At 41.2% G+C, this 26832-nt stretch overlaps 3 protein-coding genes and 1 pseudogene across 10 annotated transcripts in view; 2 read left to right on the top strand and 2 right to left on the bottom strand.

Annotated features, from left to right (window-relative positions):
* Positions 1 to 523, bottom strand: part of LOC110528215 (SPRY domain-containing protein 3) — a 65203-nt gene extending 64680 nt beyond the window's left edge. For 6 of the 8 annotated variants that reach the window (XR_005052634.2, XR_005052635.2, XR_016497349.1 and 3 more), the window contains exon 1: positions 384 to 523. The gene's annotated coding sequence lies outside the window, so the exon portion shown is untranslated. Of the gene's footprint in view, positions 1 to 185 lie in introns of all 8 variants that reach the window. The other 2 variants (XR_016497348.1, XM_036983805.2) reach the window with 1 other exon arrangement.
* LOC110527137 (insulin-like growth factor-binding protein 6) lies at positions 477 to 6673 on the top strand. The gene is made up of 4 exons (XM_021608285.3): positions 477 to 2487; positions 3319 to 3353; positions 3478 to 3600; positions 3863 to 6673. The coding sequence occupies exons 1-4, from the start codon at positions 1980 to 1982 to the stop codon at positions 3974 to 3976; spliced, it is 780 nt and encodes a 259-aa protein (XP_021463960.3). The 5' UTR covers positions 477 to 1979; the 3' UTR covers positions 3977 to 6673.
* A 3775-nt stretch (positions 6674 to 10448) lies between these two features.
* Positions 10449 to 13182, top strand: LOC110528995 (phosphatidylinositol 5-phosphate 4-kinase type-2 gamma-like; annotated as a pseudogene).
* An 8114-nt stretch (positions 13183 to 21296) lies between these two features.
* The window catches only part of LOC110528216 (arf-GAP with GTPase, ANK repeat and PH domain-containing protein 1), a 31067-nt gene continuing 25531 nt past the window's right edge, over positions 21297 to 26832 (bottom strand). Inside the window, exon 19 of the mRNA XM_021610075.3 lies at positions 21297 to 25326. Within this exon, the coding sequence (XP_021465750.2) occupies positions 25069 to 25326 (258 nt within the window). The 3' untranslated portion in view covers positions 21297 to 25068. The remainder of the gene's footprint in view (positions 25327 to 26832) is intronic.

Here is a 26832-nt window from a genome sequence, read left to right on the forward strand (position 1 = left end):
AATGTACGGTTTAATACCTACTTAATACACTAGATAGCTATATACCTACCAATGCATGACACATAGCTAAATGAACGAGCTACAGTTGCCAACTGCATAGCTAACGTTAACAGCAGGGCTGTATTCATTCCGCCGATACTGTTGCAAAACGTTTCTTAAACGGAACGCAACGGGGAGGTACTTACCGAAACGTTTTGCAACTGTTTGGACTAATAATAACGCCACTGGGAAATAGCTAGCTGGCTGGCTATGATGCTAGCTATCCACATCAAGCACTTGGCGACTTCACACACAGGAAGAACATAATTCCGTACGTAGCATATCGTCTCACACGTCCGGGAACGTTTTATTTTATTTATAAAACACACACAAAAGTTGCCCACCTTGCCGTTAGACTTCTATCTTTCAAGTGGCCGCATTCGTTTTTGTTTACATATTTCCAGTACGTCGAGCTCCATCAAAACAAATTCCGCAGAGTTCAAATGGCGCCTTCTAATGACATCATTTACTTTCTAGAAAATGTACGGTTCCGGGTAAATTTCGAGCTCTTGCATCAGCAATCTAAATAAACTACTCTTTATTGTAGCTGTTTAATTAATATTATGGGTAGACTATATGACAGGGGAAAGAATATTTCCGTGGTACTAAGTTCTGATAACATGTAGTGGGCATGTTGGTAGTTTACTTTTCAAAGAGCATGATCATCAAAATTGACTAGGCTCTTGACCATGAACATTTGTATTAGCCTATACTGTGTGTGGTATGGAGGATGAGTGAGTGAGATAGAGAATTTGAGGTGACAGTAAAATAATAAATGACTAATTATGGGACAGAGGCATGTGTAAGGAGAAATTCTGAGTTCTGTGGGGAGTACTTCTAGTTAGGTGTGGAAAGGGAGGGTTTCCATAGGTAAAATCATCCATAGATTCTGGCACATTGCTTGGAACATTTTCGATTGTGAGATGTGTTAACCAAATAGAGTTCATATGGTGAACTGCCAGCAAATTGTTCTTGTCTTTACATATTTCTTGCCAGATTGGCTTTAGCATCAAACAGCATTCTTTTAAAAAACTTATTTTTTTTAAATAAGTTGTTTTTTTAGAGGTGGTCTTCCCACTCAAAGTCATTCACTAGTCCATTATCATGACACACACACAGAGGAATGTGTTTCCTGTGATGGAAGAAATAATCATGTGGGCGACTCCATGCCAGTGTAGGCTTTCTGGTACTTTGAAGGATATCACCAATTTTATACCCCAAAATTGACATTATAGGTCATTAACTAATCACAGACCTCCATTAGGATTGCACATTCAGCAAATCACCAGCAGAAGGAGTTCCTTTTGAATCAATTTCCATTCACTGTTGGTGGTGCTCATAAAATTGATCATACTTTTAGAATTAGCAGAGAACACACACTGGAAGTTTAATGCACTTGTAGAGTATATTGTTTATGACAACATGTCATAAAATGAACAAAATCTAAATCTTTAACATGATTACTGTTGGAAAATGTCCAGATTAATTATCAGGCTTCTTCATCCTACAATAGCCATCAAAGCACAGATTACAAGGGTTAGTCTCAGTTTCTATAGGCCTACACAGAAGGTGACACTCAATCCCACAAATATGTTTTCTATAAAGTTCTCTTGTCCCACCTTGTCATTTGAATAAATGGGTCAGTAATCCTTACTCGTATTACTGGTGGGAAATCATGCTGAATATGAAACTGGAAAAGTAGGACATTCATGATGGGGTTAGGTAGGGCTAACCCTATTTCACCAGCTGGCCCTGGTGAAGGAGAGGCGTGTCAGAGACAAGGGGAAGTGGGGGTGTGCTCAGCAATTTGAAAATGAGAGGGGAGACTAATATTCCTCTCTCCCTCTTTCCTTCCCCCACCCTCTCTCTCTACCTTTTGGCTCTTTAAAAGCTGCTGTCTCTGGTGTCTGTCTGCTTCATTATCGCTCTGTCATAGTTGGATGGGATTCCTATCCACTCTGCCTTGCATCTCCCAACCCATAACTGGAACTGAGCTGAATAAGAACAAACCTCAGACAACAGCCTACCTGGCATTGAAACAAATAGGAACCTCCTGGACTATTACTTACTCGTTGTTGTTTGACAACGTGTATCTTGCGGGAAACATGCTTCTGTACCCTGACCTTCTGGCCCTACTGTTCCTCCAGCTTGCGCTCTCCAGCCCATGGACACTAGCCTCCCGGCTGCCTCCTCTCAGTGGAGGGAATCCCTTCAGTAAGGGCTCCCAGGTGGCCAGGGCCCCCACACAGAGGCAGCAGTCTGGAGAGCTCAGCACCACTGTCCTGGCCCTGGGGGAGCCCTGTGGGGTCTACACTCTGAGCTGTGCCCGTGGACTCCGCTGCACCCCACCACTGGGGTACCCCAGCCCCCTCCAGGCCCTGCTGCAGGGCCGGGGAATCTGTAGCAATGCCAGTGGGCCCAGCCCTTCTGAGAGGCCCCAGCCCACAGGTAAGCACCTACTACAGCAGAGAGGGAGACACCACTTAGTTACATGTATCTGATGGGGTGGAGGAGGGGTTATGTAAACTAAAAGCAATGGTAAATTTAGCCTCTGCAGACAGTTCACACGACCTAGTTATAGCCTATAATACTAGAGCCCAGTTTTTCCTGCTCAGGACATGGACATGACACATCACTGTATATTTTAGACAAATAAAGATGTGGATGTTGTGCTGATGACTTCGTTGTGACAAGACAGGTCACGATTGTGAGATTGTATTGGACTGTGGAAGTAGAACATTAGTGAATCAGAAGTAAGCTTCAGTGAAGTACAGCTAGGATGTAATGGAGCACACAATTGACAGTAGTTTACATTGTGGAGGCAGGACCAAGTCTTAGTATGACGACTCCAAACTCAGCCATAAGACTTCAAATGTATTTAAAATAGATCTGTTCAGACTCCACAAGAAATTAATTTGTTTTGGGTATGGGAAATTATCTTCACTTAAATAATAAAAAATGATGTGATGTTAACCTCAAATCAGCAGCAGCTAGTACTTTAACTCTACAACAGGGCTCTCCAACCCTGTTCCTGGAAAGTTACTCTCCTGTACGTTTTCAATCCAACCTCAGTTGTAACTCCGTTAATACAGGATGATAGCTCTCCAAGAACAGGGTTGGAGAGCCCTGCTCTACAACCTGTTGTGCCAATCTGTGAACATGATATGCAACTCTAGCTACTGGTTTGTCTCTGTCATTGCATTCATCTCAGTAATCAATCAGTTACTGTGGTAATGTAATCCATCACTATGCTAAAGCTGCTGTCATGTATTTTCCCAGCCACACACCCAACACCCAGTGAAGACCTGGAGAAGGTAAAATCCCTCGTATTTACTTACAGATGGATGTTAGGAGGATTGTGTTGAGCAATATAATTGAACAACAATAGAACAAGCAATGTGGTAGTGTTTAAAAAAAATCTCTCTCTCTTCTCTCTAGGCTCCATGCCGTAGGCTGCTTAACACTGTACTTAAAGGTCTGCAGCCCCTGGTCTTCCAGTCAGACTGTGCTGATATATATATGCCCAACTGTGACAAGCATGGTTTCTTCAGAAAGAAGCAGGTAGGTTTATAAGCAAACGGTATTTGTAGCAGAGGTGGTTCACTGAATCATGCTTGCTTGCATGATGAGTATAATATTGCCTAAACAGGAGCTCAGTGGGCTAACTCAATCTTGAGTTGTAAGCTGGGCTCGATAGACTATGACTTTGCCTGGTCAGTAACGTGTGTGTGTGTGTGTGTGTGTGTGTGTAGTTGTGTAGTTGTGTCCTATACAACAATTGACATCTCAAATATGCTTTATCACTGTGTGTGCCCTATGGCAGTGTCGGTCGTCTCGGGGCATGCATCGCGGCCACTGCTGGTGTGTGGACAAGAGTGGCATACCAACCCCATCACACACAAGCCCAGAGGGCACCCTGATCTGTGACAACGCATGAAAGGGCACTGTCCAGCCCACCCTATCCTGCAGTCTGGAATATGGGCCATAGGGTGAGGATCGAGAGGAAGAAAAGTAGAGCAAGATGAGAATAAAAGAGAGGGATAGAAAAGGAGGAAAAGTGAGGGATGGAAGAGGAAGCACTTCCCAAAGTGCTTTACACTAAATGGCTGATACAAGCCAAAGGTTGCGTACCACATGGCACCCTATTCCCTAAGTAGTGCACTATGTAGGGAATAAGGTGCCATTTGGGACACATACAAATTCACCAACAACACTACTACCTACTAGGGTTGGGCTAAATTCGAATTGAAAGCAGTCAATTCAGGAAATGATTTAATTTAAAATCCATACATTTACATATTTTTTTACATAAATAACTTCTACTTTTCAGTTTGAGAAGTCATTGAAAATGAATTCACTTTTTTTTTTAGATTATTCAATTGTAATTTTTGTTTACTTCCTGGATTGACTGCCTTAAATTCTAATTGAGCCCAACCATGCTACCTACACGCACAATCCTTCCAATTCCATTTCTCATGGTCATTCTCTTTATCCATCCTGTTAGTTTGGTCTCACAGCACCCTCTAGTGATGAGTTATGATGCAATACAGACCAGAAACAGATGATTTACCAAGTACATTTGTGAGTGTGGACTAGATGGGTATGGAATTGCTATGCACTTTGTTATCATTTCAAAATCTGTTCTCTGTGCTATGACGCAGAGTTGTGAGTTCATTTTAGAATCTAACTCAAAGTTGGTAGGCCTGTAGTAAACTACATACCCAATTCCATTTACCCGCTTTTTTCCTGGCCTAGTGATGAGGCTTGTCTCTGATGATGTATCCACTGTCTCTCTTATAACTCTGAAACTATGCTCTTAAATCTGACATTATTCTGATGTTTAAACTCCAGGGTCAAGCACTACTAGAGCACCTCCAACCTTTTTACTAACATTGCAGCAGACAAATTTTAATACTATAAGATAGTCTTTTGTAAACATACAGTACCCGTCAAATGTTTGGACACACCTACTCATTCCAGGGTTTTTCTTTATTTTTACTATTTTCTACATTGTAGAATAATAGTGAAGACATGAAGACAACACTATGAAATAACACATATGGAATCATGTAGTAAACAAAAAAGTGTTAAACAAATCCAATATATTTTATATTTGAGATTCTTGGTGACAGCTTTGCACACTCTTGGCATTATTTCAACCAGCTTCATGAAGTAGTTACCTGGAATGCATTCCAATTAACAGGTGTGCCTTGTTAAAAGTTCAATAGTGGAATTTCTTTCCTTCTTAATGCGTTTGTGCCAATCCGTTGTGTTGTGGTATACAGAAGATAGCCCTATTTGGTAAAAGACTGAGTCCATATTATGGCAAGAACAGCTCAAATAAGCAAAGAGAAACGACAGTCCATTATTACTTTAAGACATGAAAGTCAGTTAATCTGGAAAATGTCAAGAACTTTGAAAGCTTCTTCAAGTGCAGTCGCAAAAACCATAAAGCGCTATGATGTTATTGGTTCTCTCAAGATAAATTCATTAGAGTTAACTGCACCTCAGATTGCAGCCAAAATAAACGCTTCACAAGAATTCAAGTAACAGACACATCCCAACATGAACTGTTCAGAGGAGACTGCACGAACCAGGACTTCATGGTCGAATTGCTGCAAAGAAACCACTATTAAAGGACACCAATAAGTAAAAAAAGACTTGCTTGGGCCAAGAAACACGAGCAGGACATTAGACCGGTGAAAATCTGTCCTTTGGTCTGATGAGTCCAAATGTTTTGATTGTTGGTTCCAACCGCCATGTCTTTGTGAGACTCAGAGTAAGTGAACGGATGATCTCCGCATGTGTGTTTCCCACCGTGAAGCATGGAGGAAGAGGTGTGATGGTGCTTTGCTGGTGACACTGTCTGTGATTTAGAATTCATGGCACACTTAACCAGCATGGCTACCAGCATTCTGCAGCAATACGCCATCCCATCTGGTTTACGCTTAGTGGGTCTATCATTTGTTTTCAACAGGACAATGACCCAATACACCCCAGGCTGTGTAAGGGCTATTTGACCAAGAAGGAGAGTGATGTAGTGCTGCATCAGATGACCTGGCCTCCACCTCAACCCAATTGAGATCGTTTGGGATGAGTTGGACCGCAGAGTGAAGGAAAAAGCAGCCAACAAGTGCTCAGCATATATGGGAACTCCTTCAAGACTGTTGGAAAAGCATTCCAGGTGAAGCTGGTTGAGAGAATGCTAAGAGTGTGCAAAGCTGTCATCAAGGCAAAGGGTGGCTACTTTGAAGAATCTAAAATATTTTTTGATTAACACTGTTTAGGTTACTACATGATTCCATATGTGTTATTTCATAGTTTTGATGTCTTCAATATTATTATTTAGAAAACAGTAAAAAATAAAGAAAAACCCTTGAATGAGTAGGTGTGTCCAAACTTTTGACTGGTACTGTATATACATTAAAAGCTGATGTATTATTTAATTCACAGTATGTATTTTTTTTATAATAATTTTACATTTTATTTAAGGTTTTTGTTTTTGTATTGGGCATGACAAAACATTTTATTTTGTACTGTACCCACTGAACATGATATTTTATTGTATGTAATTATTTATGTTGACCATTTTTTTATACATTTTTTTATACAAGTAAATGTGATATTTTATCATTGAAAGTCTCTGAGTGGAAGCACACTAAAAGCAAACTGATGTTGATGGGTAAATATGCAAGTCTCAGATGTCTGCTGAAGATGACCTGCTTTATAATATAAGTTTGAGAGGTTCCATGTGAGCCTCATAACAGCATTCGGTCTACAGTTCAACAAAAACCTGTCTGTGTCTGAAAATAACCCTGCTATGGTTGCAGTGGCTGGGCTGTGTGCCCTTAATCCAGAAATATTTCTCATATGACCAGACTCTCAGAGTTGCTTCTCAGAGTTGGTATGCTCTTCAAAGTTTGTTTTTAAAAAGGGAAAAAAATGTACCATCCAAAAACACAATCTGGGACCCTTAATAAAGACACAGAATACACAGGTTCTCCAAACAACAGACAGGAATAATACATCAATTAGTTGGCATGTACAACTTTATATACAGATGGACACAGTATACACATACACACAAACAAAGACTGTTTTGTTCCATTTCCACAAATTGAATTAGGAAGGACGACCTGAACTCATTTACAATGCATTCAGAAAGTATTCCGACCCTTTGACTTTTTTCACATTTTGTTTGGTTACAGCCTTATTCTAAAATTGATTAAGTCACTTTCCCCTCATCACTCTACACACAATTACCCATAATGACAAAGCAAAAACAGGTTTGTAGACATTTTTGCAAAACAGGATGCACCTGAGCACAATTTTGAGTCTCATAGCAAAGGGTCTGAATACTTATGTAAATGTTATATTTAAGTTTATTTTATTTTATACATTTGCAAAAATTAATTGAAAAACCTGTTTTCGCTTTGACATTATGGGGTATTGTGTGTAGATTGATGAGGAAAAAATGATTTAATACATTTTAGAATAAGGCTGTAACGTAACAAAATGTGGAAAAAGTTAAGGGGTCAGAATACTTTCCGAATGCACTGTAACTCTACTCCATTTGTCCAGAATAAGGTTAAAATTGCAATTAAATTGCAATACAAATTTGAATCTTAGAGATGTGGGAACATGTACAGTCTCATTGGTGTAATTTAAGTCCTATTCTAGCCTTTAAGATAATAATATATCCTAGGTCGGCAACAATATGGAACAATTGATAGTAATATACAAATCTAAGGGAATTTAATGAGACGTTAATTGTTTTGCTGCACTTGTTGTGGGCGGAGCGCTAGCGCATAAATTATCGCACACCTGTTGTACTAGGCTGGACACAAGACACTGGGCAAATGATGCCAGATGTTGGCGAGTTTTTTTTTTATGTCATCTGAGGTTGTTTTTCTATTGGGTCAACAGAGTCAAACACTTAAATAAGGAGGCAAAGGGAGTACAGCAAACCGGTGCACCAAGGTGAATTAATGTAAACAAAATAGTGTTGCAACCCATTCAGATGATTGTTTACTTAAACGGCGCAATGACTTCTCCGGGTGCCAACTCGAGCCCTTTGAGTATCCTGGCTCCCAAAACGAAGACAAAGAAGAAACATTTCGTACAGCAGAAAGTGGAGGTGTTCCAATCCAGGGACCCTGTTCTAAGTGTCCTTATGTGGGGAGTCAATCACTCGGTACGTCGATGAAATTCATGTTTTTGTTGATATTATTATTGCGTGTGTTTGTGTGGTGTGGTGTGTGTTCTAACAGTGTCCACAGATTAATGACCTGGTCCAGGTGCCTGTCCATGTCATGCTTCTTCCTGATGACTTCAAAGCCAATACCAAAATCAAAGTCAACAACCGTCAAAGAGTAACTCTCAAGTGGAGTGTAAATTAATCATCATGTAATCTGATTATAAATTCCCTTCTTGACTCGTTCTGTTTTATTCAAAACTGTTGTATCTCCCCACAAACCAATTTGCTACTAATTGAATATTAAAAGAAAGGTTTATCCATGTACAGTTGAAGTCGTAAGTTTACATACACCTTAGCTAAATACATTTAAACTCAGTTTTTCACAATTCCTGACATTTAATCCTAGTAACAATTCCCTGTTTTAGGTCATTTAGGATTATCACTTTATTTTAAGAATGTGAAATGTCAGAATAATAGTAGAGAGATGTAACGCTCAATGAGTGAATGGGTGTGGAGTCAGGCGCAGAGAGCAAAGGATGCGGGAAAAAAACACGCTTTAATGTCCAAAAAAATCACGCTTTAATGTCCAAAAAAATCACAGGAACAAAATAGTATACCCAACACAGGTATAACTACAAAACAAAATAGTACCCTATCGTGAAATACAAGGACAGCGAGAAACCCAACAAAACACTAACCAATCTCACACATACAGATGAACAAGCCTGCACAAACAGAAGCGGGCTAAACAAACTTAAATAACCCCACCCTAACAACCAAACAAGGAACAGGTGAAACCAATTAGACAAAACCAAACGAACACAGAACAAAGGATCGGTGGCAGCTAGTAGACCGGCGACGACGGCCGCACCCCGAACAAGAAGGGGAGCCACCTTCGGTAATATTCGTGACAAGAGAATGATTTATTTCAGCTTTTATTTCTTTCATCACATTCCCAGTGGGTCAGAAGTTTACATACTCAATTAGTATTTGGTAGCATTGCCTTTAAAAATGTAGCCTTCCACAAGCTTCCCACAATAAGTTGGGTGAATTTTGGCCCATTCCTCCTGACAGAACTGGTGTAACTGAGTCAGGTTTGTAAGCCTCCTTGCTCGCACACGCTTTTTCAGTTCTGCCCACAAATGTTCTATAGGATTGAGGTCAGGGCTTTGTGATGGCCACTCCAATACCTTGACTTTGTTGTCCTTAAGCCATTTTGCCACAACTTTGGAAGTATGCTTGGCGTCATTGTCCATTTGGAAGACCCATTTGCCACAAAGCTTTAACTTCCTGACTGATGTCTTGAGATGTTGCTTTAATATATCCACATCATTTTCCTTCCTCATGATGCTATCTATTTTGTGAAGTGCACCAGTCCCTCTTGCAGCAAAGCACCCGCACAGCATGATGCTGCCATCCTCGTGCTTCACGGTTGGGATGGTGTTCTTCTGCTTGCAAGTCTCCCCCTTTTTCTCCAAACATAACGATGGTCAATATGGCCAAACAGTTCTATTTTTGTTTCATCAGACCAGAGGACATTTCTCCAAAACGTATGATCTTTGTCCCCATGTGCAGTTGCAAACCGTAGTCTGGCTTTTTTATGGTGGTTTTGGAGCATTGGCTTCTTCCTTGCTGAGCGGCATTTCAGGTTATATCGATATAGGACTCGTTTTACTGTTGATATAGATACTTTTGTACCCGTTTCCTCCAGAATCTTCACAAGGTCCTTTGCTGTGTTTCTGGGATTGATTTGCACTTTGTAAATTTGTAAATTTCTCCCAAGGATGAACCAAACTTGTGGAGGTCAACCATTTTTTTTCTGAGGTCTTGGCTGATTTCTTTTGATTTTCCCATAATATCAACCAAAGAGGCACTGAGTTTGAAAGTAGGTCTTGAAATACATCCACAGGTGCACCTTCAATTGACTCAAATTATGTCAATTAGCCTGTCAGAAGCTTCTAAAGCCATGACATCATTTTCTGGAATATTCCAAGCTGTTGAAAGGCACAGTCAACTTAGTGTATGTAAACTTCTGACAATCTGGAATTGTGATACAGTGAATTATAAGTGAAATAATCTGTCTGTAAACAATTGTTGGAAAAATGAGTTGTGTCATGTACAAAGTAGATGTCCTAACTGAGTTGCCAAAACTATAGGTTGTTAACAAGAAATTTGTGGAGTGGTTGAAAAACTAGTTTTAATGACTCCAACCTAAGTGTTTGTAAACTTCCGACTTCAACTGTATACATGGGACGGGACAAGACAAATAGACGTCCGACTGCTACACCATCTTGTAAATCAAGATGCCGTTATTGCACAAGATGAATATCACCAGGTCTGAATATCACCAGGTCTGAATATCACCACGTAACAACACTGAGTCTGCTTCTCATCTGGCACCCTTTTCCCTTTAGTGCACAACTGTGCCACCGTGAGATTGCATATCTGGTTCTGGAGACTGGAGAGCTGCAGGATGTTTAAGCTTTTGTTTGAACTAAGCATTAATACAGCGGATTCAATTTGTGATACCTTGAATATTTCAAGCAAGTGTGTTAGTGCTTGAGTGGAACAAAAGCCTGCACATCCTGTACAGTAGTTGACAACAAGAAATCTCATAAAGATGCAGGATCACACTTAAATGAAATAACAGCATGCCCCCCCCCCCCCCCCCCCCACCCCCAGCACATAGTGATGTGTCATGGCAGCAGGCTGGTGCCTCAGTTCCTGGCCATGTACCGGGTGACTGGAGAGTGAGGACACCTACCTCATTGTTATGAGAAACATGTTCAGCTGCAGACTTGACGTCCACAGAAAGTACGACCTCAAGGTATCAATCAATCGATCAATTTCATTATTTTATAAAGCCCTTTTTACATCAGTTGTTACAGAGACCTATACACTCGCTCTTTGTTGTCACAAAGTCCTATACACACGATCTGACCAATCATGTTTAGGTTGTTTTGAGTGCAACCACATTTGTTTGTTTTTTCAACTCTAACTTAACGTGTTCTAGGATGTTTAAAGCTGTTGATATGAGGTCTGATAGTGGTTTGGACTCAGGATAAAGTTTGTCTACTTAAAATAATGTGGTTATATTGTGATTATGCTCTCACACAGACGGACCACTAGAGAGAACTCTAGTGTCCTTACCCATTCTGTCCACAGTTGTTTTGCTCAGTTCCACCAAAGATAGAATTACTGGCAGGTTTGTTGAAAATAGAGTCAGATTGTTTGAAGTCGTTTTGAGCCGTTGCTAACAGAATCTGTTCTTTTATCAGGGGTCCCTGGTGTCCCGTGAAGCGAGTTTCAAAGAGAAGGTAAGATCAGAGAAATCTCCAAATTATTTATTTATTTTCAAGAGTTAGTTGTGAGATTTTTCACTTTTAGTACATCAACTTACATTTCAGACAACTTGCCATCCTGCCTGTTACTTGAGCTTGAATGACTAAAGTCTTTGATACAATGAGATAATAAAAAGCTGGCACCATGTACAGTGCCTTCAGAAAGTATTCACACCCCTTGACTTTTTCCACATTTTGTTCTGTTACAGCCTGAATTTAAAATGGATTAATTTTAGATTGTCATTAACCTACACACAATACCATAATGTCAAAGTGGATTTATGTTTAGACATTTTTACACATTCATTAAAAATGAAAAGCTGAAATGTCTCGAGTCAATAAGTATTCAACCCCTATGTTATGACAATCCTAAATAAGTTGAGTAAAAATGTGCTTAACAAGTCACATAATAAGTTGCATGGTCTGTGTGAAATAGTGTTTAAAATAATTTTTAATGACTACTTCATCATCTGAAAGGTCCCTCAGTCGAGCAGTGAATTTCAAGCACAGATTCAACCACGAAGACCAGGGAAGCTTTCCATTGCCTCGCAAAGAAGGGCACCTATTGGTAGATGAGTAAAAAAAAAAATTAAAGCAGACATTGCATACCCCTTTAGGATGGTGAAGTTATTACATTTTGGATGGTGTATCAATAGAATCAGTCACTACAAAGATACACGCATCCTTCCTAACTCAGTTGCTGGAGAGTAAGGGAACCGCTCAAGGATTTCACCAGGAAACCAATGGTTACTTTAAAACAGTGACAGAGTTCAATGACTTCGATAGGAGAAAACTGAGGATGGATCAGTAACATTGTAGTTTCACAATAGTAACCTAAATGACAAAGTAAAAAGAAGGAAGCCTGTACAGAATAAAAACATCCCAAAACATGTGTCCTGTTTGCAATAAGGAACTAAAGTAAAACTGCAAAAAATGTGGCAAAGAAATTAACTTTGTCTTGAATACGAAGTGTTATGTTTTGGGCAACTCCGACACTTCACTGAATACCACTCTTCATATTTTCAAGCACTATAAGTACACAAGGTGAGACCCAAATGCAAACACAGGAGGCAGATGGTAGAGCTCCAATATATATTTGACCTTGTTTTAGGTTATTGTCCTGCTGAAAGGTGATTTTGTCATTTTAAATTGGTTCTCTTGTTCACTTGCTCCCTCTCTCATGTCAGATTAGAGTTGCCAACGTGCAAAGATGTTGACTTCAGGAATAACATGCAGAAGGTTTATGAGTAAGGAGAAGGAGAGGATCATGGACAAGCTCAACAGAGACGTGGAGGTGAGGGTCAGAGACAGGGTACAGCATCAGTAGCACAGCAGCACATTATGCATAAGTGGTTATGCACATTATGCATAACCACTGATGATGTAAAAATTACTTTATAAATACATTTGATTGAATTATTAATTGATCTATTGTTTTCAAGATGTCTTCCCTATCTGAACATTTTTCATTTTCATCGTTGTTGGTTTATCAGTATCTGTACATGTTTTGTTTGTGATTCCTAGTCTGGAGAAGAAATCTCCACCGTTCACCCTGAGCAGTACGCCAAGAGGTTCCATGAGTTCATTGCTGAGATCTTTGCGTAGCTCATCAGAACACAGCTACAGAACCATAGCTGGCTCAATATGAAAACACTCCTTATTTACTACCTTGTTACAATTCCTTAACTGACAAGTACTTTCGTATAGAGATAAAATATACTGTTTATAAAAGAGCTATTTATTTAATTGTATCCATCAATAAATTTAAAGACTCTTAGTACTAACTTTGTCACCTGTGGAACACAGAGAAACATGATCATCATCAGGTGCCTCGAGTTCTGGATTTCTGGAATTTTGGAGACCAATCAGTCCTATTCTCTGAAGTCTGACAACAGGGTGTGTTTTAATGGCTTCTATGATGATGGCAAGGGAGAGAGCATTGTCTTTATGGCATGCTCTTCCAGCTGATTCTCCGACCAGATGGAGGCACAAAAGGACAGTGGCTGTTTTATGGACACACACTGGACTGGTATTTCAGAAAGACTGATTGATTTAAAGTCCTACTTCACTTGGACTTCCTTGCTTAAATCAAAACACATGGTGAAGAAATGCCTCCCCTCCAAAAGAAATGTTATCACTGTTCACTGATGTATCTTAATATTTTTTTTGCAAATGTATTCAATGTTTGTTAAATCTATGTTTTAGTTGATATCTATTAAATTGTCTGTGTAACATTTTCAGAAGTTGTGGCTCTATCCCATAAATTCAGAGATCCTTGTAGGCCTACAGTAAAAGTTACAGTATTCCCAAAGTTCTCTAGAGGGAAATACAGTGCCTTGCGAAAGTATTCGGCCCCCTTGAACTTTGCGACCTTTTGCCACATTTCAGGCTTCAAACAAAGATATAAAACTGTATTTTTTGTGAAGAATCAACAACAAGTGGGACACAATCATGAAGTGGAACGACATTTATTGGATATTTCAAACTTTTTTAACAAATCAAAAACTGAAAAATTGGGCGTGCAAAATTATTCAGCCCCTTTACTTTCAGTGCAGCAAACTCTCTCCAGAAGTTCAGTGATGATCTCTGAATGATCCAATGTTGACCTAAATGACTAATGATGATAAATACAATCCACCTGTGTGTAATCAAGTCTCCGTATAAATGCACCTGCACTGTGATAGTCTCAGAGGTCCGTTAAAAGCGCAGAGAGCATCATGAAGAACAAGGAACACACCAGGCAGGTCCGAGATACTGTTGTGAAGAAGTTTTTAAAGCCGGATTTGGATACAAAAAGATTTCCCAAGCTTTAAACATCCCAAGGAGAACTGTGCAAGCGATAATATTGAAATGGAAGGAGTATCAGACCACTGCAAATCTACCAAGACCTGGCCGTCCCTCTAAACTTTCAGCTCATACAAGGAGAAGACTGATCAGAGATGCAGCCAAGAGGCCCATGATCACTCTGGATGAACTGCAGAGATCTACAGCTGAGGCGGGAGACTCTGTCCATAGGACAACAATCAGTCGTATATTGCACAATTCTGGCCTTTATGGAAGAGTGGCAAGAAGAAAGCCATTTCTTAAAGATATCCATAAAAAGTGTCGTTTAGCGCTGTACTGCAGCGCCAGCTGTGCCATCAGAGTCCTGGGTTCGCGCCCAGGCTCTGTCGTAACCGGCCGCGACCGGGAGGTCCGTGGGGCGACGCACAATTGGCCTAGCGTCGCCCGGGTTAGGGAGGGCTTGGTCGGTAGGGGTGTCCATGTCTCATCGCGCACCAGCGACTCCTGTGGCGGGCTGGGCGCAGTGTACGCTAGCCAAGGTGGCCAGGTGCACAGTGTTTTCTCCGGCGCATTGGTGCGGCTGGCTTCCGGGTTGGATGTGCGCTGTGTTAAAGAAGCAGCGGCTTGGTTGGTTGTGTATCGGAGGACGCATGACTTTCAACCTTCGTCTCTCCCGAGCCCGCACGGGAGTTGTAGCGATGAGACAAGATAGTAGCTACTACAACAATTGGATACTACGAAATTGGGGAGAAAAAGGGGTAAAATAAAAATAAAAAAAATGTATTTTTTTTTAAAAAGTGTCGTTTAAAGTTTGCCACAAGCCACCTGGGAGACACACCAAACATGTGGAAGAAGGTGCTCTGGTCAGATGAAACCAAAATTGAACTTTTTGGCAACAATGCAAAGCGTTATGTTTGGCGTAAAAGCAACACAGCCCATCACCCTGAACACACCATCCCCACTGTCAAACATGGTGGTGGCAGCATCATGGTTTGGGCCTGCTTTTCTTCAGCAGGGACAGGGAAGATGGTTAAAATTGATGGGAAGATGGATGGAGCCAAATACAGGACCATTCTGGAAGAAAACCTGATGGAGTCTGCAAAAGACCTGAGACTGGGACGGAGATTTGTCTTCCAACAAGACAATGATCCAAAACATAAAACAAAATCTACAATGGAATGGTTCAAAAATAAACATATCCAGGTGTTAGAATGGCCAAGTCAAAGTCCAGACCTGAATCCAATAGAGAATCTGTGGAAAGAACTGAAAACTGCTGTTCACAAATGCTCTCCATCCAACCTCACTGAGCTCGAGCTGTTTTGCAAGGAGGAATGGGAAAAAATTTCGGTCTCTCGATGTGCAAAACTGATAGAGACATACCCCAAGCGACTTACAACTGTAATCGCAGCAAAAGGTGGCGCTACAAAGTATTAACTTAAGGGGGCTGAATAATTTTGCACGCCCAATTTTTCAGTTTTTGATTTGTTTTTGATCTTCAAAAAAGTTTGAAATATCCAATAAATGTCGTTCCACTTCATGATTGTGTCCCACTTGTTGTGGATTCTTCACAAAAAAAATACAGTTTTATATCTTTATGTTTGAAGCCTGAAATGTGGCAAAAGGTCGCAAAGTTCAAGGGGGCCGAATACTTTCGCAAGGCACTGTAGGTGTCCTGACCATCTCTAAGGGATGTCATGAACATGCTAATGCCTTCCAGCAAACCACCAAATCCCACACAGCAGGCAGTCACAGTGCAATCTGATTAACTGAAAATATAACGTTCTGAGAACCATAGGTTTCTTAGAGCGTGGTTGACTTATGATTATTTTATTCTGGGAATGGTGCAATATACCCAGCTAGCAAAAAACATTGAGAACCATGTGTCTCTTAGGTGGGAATTTCAGTACTTAAACATAATGTTTCCTACAGGTTTCCTCATGGTTCTATTTAAAGTAATGTTTTCAAATTGTTCAGAGAACATTAAGAAACAACATTCTTCTGGGGAACAATGGCAATTGCTGAGTGGACACAGAGGTACACAGTTGTTGTAAAAGGCACTCTTTTCTAAGAAATAGCCTGAAACAAATCCAAGACAGATATGATCTGGGTCTGTGTGACCTGAGAGTGATATGGAATGGGAAGAAAATAAACTGTGCTCCTTTGTCACATTCGGCGTAAAGAGGAGACCAAAGCGCAGCGTGATATGAATACATGTTATATATTTTAATAAAGACGGACACTAAACAAACTACAAAAACAACAAAACGACCGTGACGCTATACTATAAATGTGCATACACAGGCAACTAGACATAGACAATAACCCACAAAATACCCAAAGAAGATGGCTGCCTAAATATGGTTCCCAATCAGAGACAACGATAAACACCTGCCTCTAATTGAGAACCAATCTAGGCAACCATAGACATATATATAAACACCTAGATGATAAACAACCCCATAAACCTACAAAACCCCTAGACAGTACAAAAACACATACATCACCCATGTCACACCCTGACCTAACCAAAACAATAAAGAAAACAAAGAATACTCTGGTGTCTATCGTTGTGCAAGCTTTACTGTAACTTTAATGCATTCTGTAAAACTGTGACACAATTTAGTGGATATCAATGTTTAGGTGGCAACAATATTTCAGGGGTTATAGAAGACAACAATAGAAGACAGCAGTATTTGGGTATGGCAAAATCTCAAATAGCCTACCATGTTAGTGCTTTCAGAAAGTATTCATACCCCTTGACTTATTCCATATTTTGTTTTGTTACAGCCTGAATTCAAAATGGATTACATATATATCACCTATCTACACACAACACCCCATAAAGAAATGCTTGCTAATTTATTGAAAATGAAATACAGAAATATCTCATTTACATAACTATTCACACACCTGAATCAATACATGTTAGAACCACCTTTGGCAGCCATGACAGCTGTGAGTCTTTCTGGGTCTTGAAGAGCTTTAATAATAACTTAATTTTAGCCCCTTTAGTTACATCATAATAATGAACCCAGGGAGGCTCATTTAGGTGAATTCTTGTCTTTTTTCTTTTTGGAGGCTTCTGTCTTGTGTATATCTCCCCTCTATGTTGGTCTCCTGTCCTCTCCTCTCTTGTCTTCTTCGCTCATGCTCCAGCGTGGATACAGTTTCTTGTCCTCTCATCTAACTGGTGGGTTGGGGGAGTGGGCGTGGAGTGTACTTTAACTGTGAGACTTGTGTCTGTACCAGCACAGTGGTCATTGAGGAACATACAGAGCAAGTGCACAGAGGCTGAAAGTCTGCTCTATGCTCTGGGACAGTGCTCAGTAAGCCAGGGCTTTGATCTCTCTCAGCCGTATGTATCCTGCTCTGCTCTGCTCTCTCGCTCCTCATCTTGTCCTCTCGTCGCTGCTCTCTGCTACTCAAGGTAAGCCTCCTGATGTGTAGTCTTCTCTTCTCTTCATCAAATTGTAATTATTTTGCCTCTACGGCCTATTTATTGCCTTACCTCCCTAATCTTCTACATTTGCACACACTGTACATAGATTTTTATTTTGTGTTACTGACTGTACGTTTGTTAATGTGTCACTCTCTGTTGTTGTTTTTGTCGCACTGCTTTGCTTTATCTTAGCCAGGTCGCAGTTGTAAATGAGAACTTGTTCTCAACTGTCCTACCTGGTTAAATAAAGGTTAAATAAAAAAAATAAAAAATGCATTCATTCTTACTTAAAAGTAGTGAACTATGTAGTGAATAGAGTCCAATCTTAGCTTTTCAGTCAGTAGAACAAGGACTACTGGTACAGCAACTACACCATCCGCAACTGTAGGGCTTTCCAGAGGGGGTTACCGGTCTGTACAACGCATCACCAGGGGCACACTGCCTGCCCTCCAGGACACCTACAGCACCCGATGTCACAGGAAGGCCATCATCAAGGACATCAACCATCCGAGCCACGGCCTGTTCACCCCGCTATCATCCCGAAGGCGAGGTCAGTACAGGTGCATCAAAGCCGGGGCCGAGAGACTGAAAAACAGCTTCTATCGCAAGGCCATCAGACTGTTAAATAGCCATCACTAGCCGGCTACCACCCGGTTACTCAACCCTACACCTTAGAGGCTGCTGCCCTATGAACATAGACATGGAATCACTGGTCACTTTAATAATGTAAACATACTGCTTTAATAATTTCATATGTATATACTGTATTCTATTCTAATGTATTTTAGTCAATGCCACTCCAGCATTGCTCGTCCTAATATTTATATATTTCTTAACTCCATTATTTTACTTTTAGATTTGTGTGTAATGTTGTGAATTGTTAGATATTACTGCACTGCTGGAGCTAGGAACACAAGCATTTCGCTACACCCGCAATAACATCTGCTAAATATGTGTATGTGACCAATAACATTTGATTTGATTACTTATTTCTCATGCAGGCCCTTTCCACATGGTCTGATAATTCTCCAGACAAATGTTTATTTGTAACTATGATATCCACAGAAATAATCTGTAACAGTCCAGAGCTCTGGTGGTACTCTGGTGGGTTGCATGTCATAGAGATTCTTATGACATTGTATTCATTTCTCTGATTTATTTCGGTATTTTCTCGTGGTCCTGTAATGGATAAACTACCGTTTTCCACCTACAGGTCATGAACGAGTACTAGCATAGCAACTCATCCTGGTACGAAGACAACTACACAGACCAGGACAACGCCTCGCAGCGCATGGCGCTCTTCCTGCTCTACCTGCTGCTCTTCGTGGCCGGCCTGACGCTCAACGCCCTGGTGGTGTGGGTGAACTGGCGCCTGGTCAGCAGCTGCAACGGCGTGCTCTTCTGTATGCTCAATGTAAGCGTGTCAGACCTGCTGATTATAGTGGTGGTGCCCTTATCCATCCTGTAGGCCATGTTGGAGAACGTGTGGTTGTGGGGACCACACGAACTTGGGGCCCCAAGCAGACAGGCTCAGGGGATTCCTCTGGGTCCTGTCCATGGTTCTAGGCCTGCTTGATAACGCAAAGAATATATATAGGACACCACTCCTTGACATGTTTTTATTGCTGCACAATCGTTTTGGGTATGAGCCCTTCTTCAGCGTGCAAGGCAATGATAATCAATGTCAACTGAACAATACCACAGAGGTGGGCATAATTATAAATTCACAGTCAGTATTGGCCCAATCAAGAGATCCCAGCAAAGAGAGCTGTGGTGGTAACATGGCAAACTAATAAAGATACTGTATATAGACACACAATGCAAATACATTATGATCTCATTACCTGCTGGAAACGCCCATGTGACGCTGCTGGAGTGGGACAAGCTGGGCTGCTACATCTATCAGCACAACTTTGTGGACTGGTGTGCTGCCCACACCTTCCTCTATCTGATCTTCCAGTTCCTGGGCCCGGCGGCCATCATCATGACCTTTAACATGCAAACTCTGCAGGCGGTGTGGACCAGCCCTGAGGGGCTGGTTCAAGGGAAGGAGCAGGGGGAGCTGTGGCTGGTTCATCTGTACTCCCTATTGTTTGTGCTGTGCTTGCTGCCCTTCCATATTGTCTTGCCGCTGCTACTGGTGAACTAGCTGAACCCGAGGGTGCTGAGCTACCAGACGGTGGGCCAGGCCCTGTCACTGTTCCACTGCCTGGCCAACCCCATCCTCTACAACTTCCTCAGCAGGAGTTTCTATGGCAACCTCATCACCAACTTGGCTCGCCACCTGCCAGGGGAAGAGACGAGAATTACGTCAACGCAGGGGTAAAGGGAGGACGGCGGCCAATGAGAAGGCAAAGGAGTTGAGTGACGCCTGCACCAGCCAATCAGATTTGTAGTCTTAACCCATTGTTGCGCAGTAACAAAACTAATGTGGTGGAATTTACCTTTGCCATGCTTAATGTCTCCCTCAATAAAGTGCATGATGGAATAAGCTAGCGGTTACTTTCTTTTCCTCTGTCACGCACTTCCTGTTTCTCGTTGCTGTAATGAAGGGTCCCCCAGTGGCATAACATTTCCAGGAAGGGAATATCATCCATGTCCTGTGTCCATAAACACTGATGTCGAGGAATGCAGAGACTGGCTTAAGCACAGATCAAGTGAGTGGTGACTAATTCTACATTTTGTAAAGTTTGATTTGATTGTTGTAAGAATTACCTGTAAATTAATATTATAATTAGCTAATTAGTCTTTTATTCAGAATGCTTTTTTTATACCACATAGTTTTTTCTCACGATGTTTCATTGTAAAATCTTAAAACCTACTGCTATAATCTCTTCAATAACACTATATTAACAAGCTACTAAACATTAGCAATAAACCAGATTCAGGATATGGATATATCAAATATCCAATTACTGTTCTCCTTACTCTGAAATGTTTGGTTGGTTACGGATCACAACTTTCATGTCTTCTTCATATATGAACAAACAAGTTACTAACCTCAAAATGAATGTCTTGCTGCCTGTATATTCTTGTCACATTCACAAGAAAAAACAGATGACAACTTAAATGTCAATAGTTTTGGTACAGGCCAGGTTGTCACTACCTGGCTATGCTGACATCTTGCTGCTCTGAGGAATCAGGGGTATGTCCCCTAGTAGTAGTGCACTACATTGGAAATAGGGTGCTATTTGAGACGCAGCCAGGATTCATTAGCAGGTTTCTGTCGCCTGGCCTGAGCTGGGCTGACACTACAGAATTCTTGAATGATATCGTCTGCCTTCACATGTCTCCTCACAATCTACAGTACATGCTGCCTCCCCATGGCCGACACTGGAAATTAGTGTTTCAGGTTCATTTACCACACACACACACACACACGCACACGCACACAACCTTGCATAGCAAAACACTATACATGTAGAGACAGATCCATGCCTGAGTTTTGTTTAACCCTCTGAGTCAATTCATTCTAATGACAAAATACCCAGAAACATATTATGAACATTTTATTCTGTTGCTTTGTTGTATGGTGTTGTTTTCTATTTCCTTCTTTTTTTAAGCAGATAAAAGTTTCACATTAAAATATGAAATACCCCCAAATCTATAAATAAAACACCACAGGTTGGACAGTAATTGTATTGACAGCTAACTTGAATGAGCCATGAATCATGTACATGAGTAGAAAAACACTGCAAATAAAAAAAGAGAAGCTTACACTATTTACAGACACAAAGTCATTGGCGATTTTCATTTTCAGTTCAAAAACAACTAGCGGTATGATCACACTACAGTAGATTTGTAAGTCCCAATATTCAAGCAACATGGTCCTTGTGGTGTTATTATAATAGTCTCTAATGTGGCCACTAGCAAAACATTCTCAGCACAAGGCCAATGATTTCTCTTACTAATGATCATTTTGTACAGTTGGGATGATAATCCAGAATGACGTTTGCGACTTCTGGCTTTGAAACCCTTCTTTTGGAGGTGTGGCAGTTCACCAAAACATTACCAATAATCGCAATACATTCAATCAAACTGAAGGCATTTCATTTGTTTCACACTAAAACGGCGTCTGGCAGTAACACTGTTCAGCTTAAATAGGACATAGAGCAACTGCACTAGTGGGTCTCTCTCTCTCTCTATTCTTCGATTATGACTACACAGTAAATCCATGTTTCTCATTTCTGAAACACACATTATGCACACACATTACAAGTCTCCATCTTGGAACTCAAAGTGATGTCATGGAGATACAGTCATGTGAAAAAGTAAGTACACTCCCTGGAAAGTGGTCTTTTGTTGTACATATTTGGACAGATGGATGTGTAATCTTCACTTCACCACAATTGACAGATAAAGGAAACCTAATTTAACAAATGACACTGAAAGATCATACTTTGTAATAATTTATTCATCAAAAAATGTACAGAAATGTAACTCCATAGTGCGGAAAAAAATAAGTACACCCCTAGCTTCAATAGCTGTGTTGCCCCCTTTAGATGAAATAACTTAATGTAGCCGTTTCTTGTAACTATCTATTAGTCTCTTACATCGACAGGGAGGAATTTCTGCCCACTCTTCTTTACAGTACTACTTCAACTGTCATGTTCGCAGGCTTTCTTGCAAGCACGGCCAGCTTCAAGTTCCCCCACAGCATTTCGACAGGATGCTGTGGGGAAATTCCATAACCCTTAATTTCTTATTTTTGAGCCATTCTGTTATAGCTTTGCTTGTGTGTTTTGGATCATTGTCCTGTTGCAAGATGCATGTTCGGTTCAGCTTCAGCTTTTTGGCCTCACATTCTCCTCAAGAATCATCTGGTACAATATGGAATTCGTGGTTGAATGATGGCAAGTTGGCCAGGCCCTGAGGCAGCAAAGCAGCCCAAACCATAATGCCACCGCCTCCATGCTTTACAGTTGGTATGAGGTTCTTCTGTTCAAAGGCAGTGTTCCGTTTTCCGCAAACATGGCGTCTGGCATTGCGGCCAAACAACTCCACCTTTAACTCATCTGTCCAGAGCACATTGTTCCAGTAGTTTTGGTCGTCACCCAGATGTTGTCTGGAAAATGTCAGCCGTGTCTTCATATTATTTTTTGAGAGCAGAGGCTTCTTCCTTCCTGACCTCCCATGTAGGCCAAGTTTGTGCGGTCTCTTTCTGACAGTTGACTCATGCACTTTGACATTGATTGTGGCAAGAGAGACTTGTAGATCCCTTGATGTTACCCCGGGGTTCTTAGAGACTTCTATGAGCATCTTTCGGTCAGCTCTTGGGCTAATTTTGGTGGGACGATCTGTCCTAGGTAGATTGCCAATGGTCATTTGTAGATGAGCCGTCAGACAGTGGAATGATGTACTTCAAATTGCTTGGAAATGGATTTGTAACCCCTCCCAGACTCATGGGCATCAATAATCTTTCTTCTGAGGGCCTCAGGTAGGTCTTTTGATCTTGGCATGATGTTTTATCAAACACCCATATGGTTAAGACCAAACCAGTTTCTAATCTTTATGGAAAGCTGGACCCTCCCAATGTACTCTCTAATGATTTTCACCTATGTTGGTGCACTTGGTTCTAATTTTAGCCATTTTATGTGATGGTAAAGGTAGGGGTGTACTAACTTTTTCTGCTTAAAGAAATTGCATTTTTGTTTATATTAATTGCATAACATTTTCAAAGTAAAATTTTTTTTTGGTGTGATTTGTTAAATTGGATCACCTTTATCCATGAATGTGGTTGGAATTTAGCTCCGATATCCATGTGTCCAAATATGTCAAATAACAAAAGACCACAGGGAGCGTACTTACTTTCTCACATGACTGTAGATAGCGGACTGCCAAATAAAATGAATCACCAAATCTGTCACAGTTTTGAATCTCTCAACAGCTAAGAGTAACCCATGTGTATTACAAACAAGAACCTACCATACAAACTTCAGAACATACAATAACATTCTTGAACATGAAGTACTTCTCAATATTGATAACTATGACAAGTAAAGTAATAATATCAATTTCATATATGTCTTTCTATACAATTAATATTTTGACCTAAATTCTTAAAATACAAATCCTTTATCTGTCGGACAGTATTTCTTTTGAATTTGACCTCAGCTGAGCATTGTTCAGTAACTGACCGTTTTGTTTGACTGTGGTACAGTGATGAGGTTTAACAGTGGTTATGTTCGTTCCAGCACTGGCAGTTGTTGTTGGTCTTGGCTCCACTGTTTCGTTTCTGCGTGAGTAAGTACAATGCCGTTCAGAGGATTCAATGAGCCCCCTCATACTCATTTTGTCATAATGTAGCATCTTCATTGATTTAGCTGCATTTTGAGTTAACCTGCTCCACCTAACCATCGAAGCACAGGAGAAACATTTTCTGCCATCGATAACGGAAAGCATTTTCCCGTTTTCATATTGTAGTCTGTTATCGTGGGATTCCAAGCACCTAGAGGTACAGTAGGGTGAGAAAAAACTACAAATCCACTGTCTCACACTGGTAATTCAATTATTGCAGTTCTGTACCTCTGGTTCATTTTCCTCTCCCAGCCCTGTGGTTTGAGAGATGTGATTGGGCATGAACCCAAGTCAGCATACATGGGCCACCATTTTGGCCCCAGCGCTTGTCATTACATTATCCCTTTGTCTTTCTGTCTGTGTGTTACTAAGGTGCAGGGCACGGATGGTGGTGTAGCAGTAACACACAGGTCAAAGTTCCCACAGAGCGGTGGTGAGGGGAGCCTGGAAGAGTGGATCATCAGTGTCATAGTGGGGACAAGGTAGCCACTGAGTAGAGCAGTCCCTCTCTCTCTCACACACACACACACACACACACACACACACACACACACACACACACACACACACACACACACACACACACACAGAGAGCCAGGTAAGAGTGAGCTCTGGCTTTACGGTGGTGACAGTATTAGCTGCTTGTCCATTCAGTCCTTTTGGTCTGTGACTACATCCTGGTGTGACTTCATGGGTTCCTTTTTAGAGGACACTGAGGACACAGCCTCCCCCTTCAACTAGAGCCACCCTGGCATACATATGGTTACAAACACACATGCACCACCCACACAACCTCTCACACACACACGGGCATTCTAACACACACTGACGCACACATCCACCCACACACATATCCCCACTCTCTCTTACACACACATATCCCCCCTCTCTCTTACACATACACCCTCTCTCTCTTACACACACACACACACACACACACACACACACACACGTTTTCTACCCCCCTCACATTAAGACACTGCTCTTCTGGAGCTGCTGCGGCTGAGGCTGCCTGCGCTGCTCTTGCGGGAAAGGCTGGGTGTCGTGGCGACCGAGAGGCTTGGTGTTGTGGCAACAGAAAGGCTTGGTGTTGTGGCAACCGAAGGTGCGGGCTCGTTGGGGCAGCCATACTGCAGGAGGATGTCGGCACACTCCTGACTGCCAGCATAACGTGCCAACGTGACGGCCGTCTGCCCCTGGGCGTCCCGACACCTCACATCACTGCCATACTGCGACCAGGTAGAGAGAGAGAGAGAGCAAGGAGGATTAGGGAGAATGAGAGAGGGCAATAAGATTCAGTTGAAATTCGAAGTGAATAAAAAAAACACATGTATAGCTGTTTTTGTTCAAGTGTCACTTCTGTGTAATATCCACTACAGTATGTACAGTTGAAGTCGGAAGATTACATACACCTTAGCCAATTACATTTAAACTCAGTTTTTCACAATTCCTGACATTTAATCCTAGTAAAAATTCCCTGTCTTAGGTCAGTTAGGATCACCACTTTATTTTAAGAATGTGAAATGTCAGAATAATAGTAGAGAGATTGATTTATTTAAGTTTTTGTTTCTTTCATCACATTCCCAGTGGGTCAGAAGTTTACATACACTCAATTAGTATTTGGTACCATTGCATTTAAATTGTTTAACTTGGGTCAAACGTTTTGGGTAGCCTTCCACAAACTTCCCACAATTAAGTTGGGTGAATTTTGGTCCATTCCTCCTGACAGAGCTTGTGTAACCGAGTCAGGTTTGTATGGCACCCTTGCTCGCACATGCTTTTTCAGTTCTGCCCTCAAATGTTCTATAGGATTGAGGTCAGGGCTTTGTGATGGCCACTCCAATACCTTGACTTTGTTGCCCTTTTTTTTTTTGTCCATTTTGCCACAACTTGGAAGTATGCTTGGGGTCATTGTCCATTTGCGATCAAGCTTTAACTTCCTGACTGATGTCTTGAGATGTTGCTTCAATATATCCACATAATTTTGCTTTCATCATGATGCCATCTATTTTGGGAAGTGCACCAGTCCCTCCTGCAGCAAAGCACCCCCACAACATGATGCTGCCACCCCCATGCTTCACGGTTGGGATGCTCTTCTTCGGCTTGCAAGCCTCCCCCTTTTTCCTCCAAACATAATGATGGTCATTATGGCCAAACAGTTCTATTTTTGTTTCATCAGGCCAGAGGACATTTCTCCAAAAAGTACGATCTTTGTCCCCATGTGCAGTTGCAAACCGTAGTCTGGCTTTTTTATAGGACTCGTTTTACTGAGGATATAGATACTTTTGTACCTGTTTCCTCCGGCATCTTCACAAAGTCCTCTGCTGTTGTTCTGGGATTGATTTGCACTTTTCGCACCGAACTACATTCATCTCTAGGAGACAGAATGCGTCTCATTCCTGAGCGGAATAACGTCTGTGTGGTCCCATGGTGTTTATACTTGCGTACTATTGTTTGTACAGATGAACGTGGGACTTTCAGGTGTTTGGAAATTGCTCCCAAGGATGAACCAGACTTGTGGAGGTCAACAATTTTTTTTCTGAGGTCTTGGCTAATTTCTTTAGATTTTCCCATGATTTCAAGCAAAGAGGCACTGAGTTTGAAGGTAGGCCTTGAAATACTTCCACAGGTACACCTCCAATTGACTCAAATTATGTCAATTTGCCTATCAGAAGCTTCTAAAGTCATGACATCATTTTCTGGAATTTTTCAAGCTGTTTAAAGGCACAGTCAAC

Source organism: Oncorhynchus mykiss, chromosome 7, assembly GCF_057628025.1.
Source record: "Oncorhynchus mykiss isolate SJ-2025 chromosome 7, ASM5762802v1, whole genome shotgun sequence".
NCBI classification, from domain to species: domain Eukaryota; kingdom Metazoa; phylum Chordata; class Actinopteri; order Salmoniformes; family Salmonidae; genus Oncorhynchus; species Oncorhynchus mykiss.

What these genes read in the sequence shown, in the direction of transcription:
- LOC110527137 (XM_021608285.3), top strand. Translation starts at nt 1,980, where the DNA reads ATGGGATTCCTATCCACTCTGCCTTGCATCTCCCAACCCATAACTGGA. An exon ending in CCAGTGAAGACCTGGAGAAG is followed by an intron (nt 3,354 to 3,477) that starts GTAAAATCCCTC and finishes TCTTCTCTCTAG; the next exon opens with GCTCCATGCCGTAGGCTGCT. An exon ending in GTTTCTTCAGAAAGAAGCAG is followed by an intron (nt 3,601 to 3,862) that starts GTAGGTTTATAA and finishes GCCCTATGGCAG; the next exon opens with TGTCGGTCGTCTCGGGGCAT.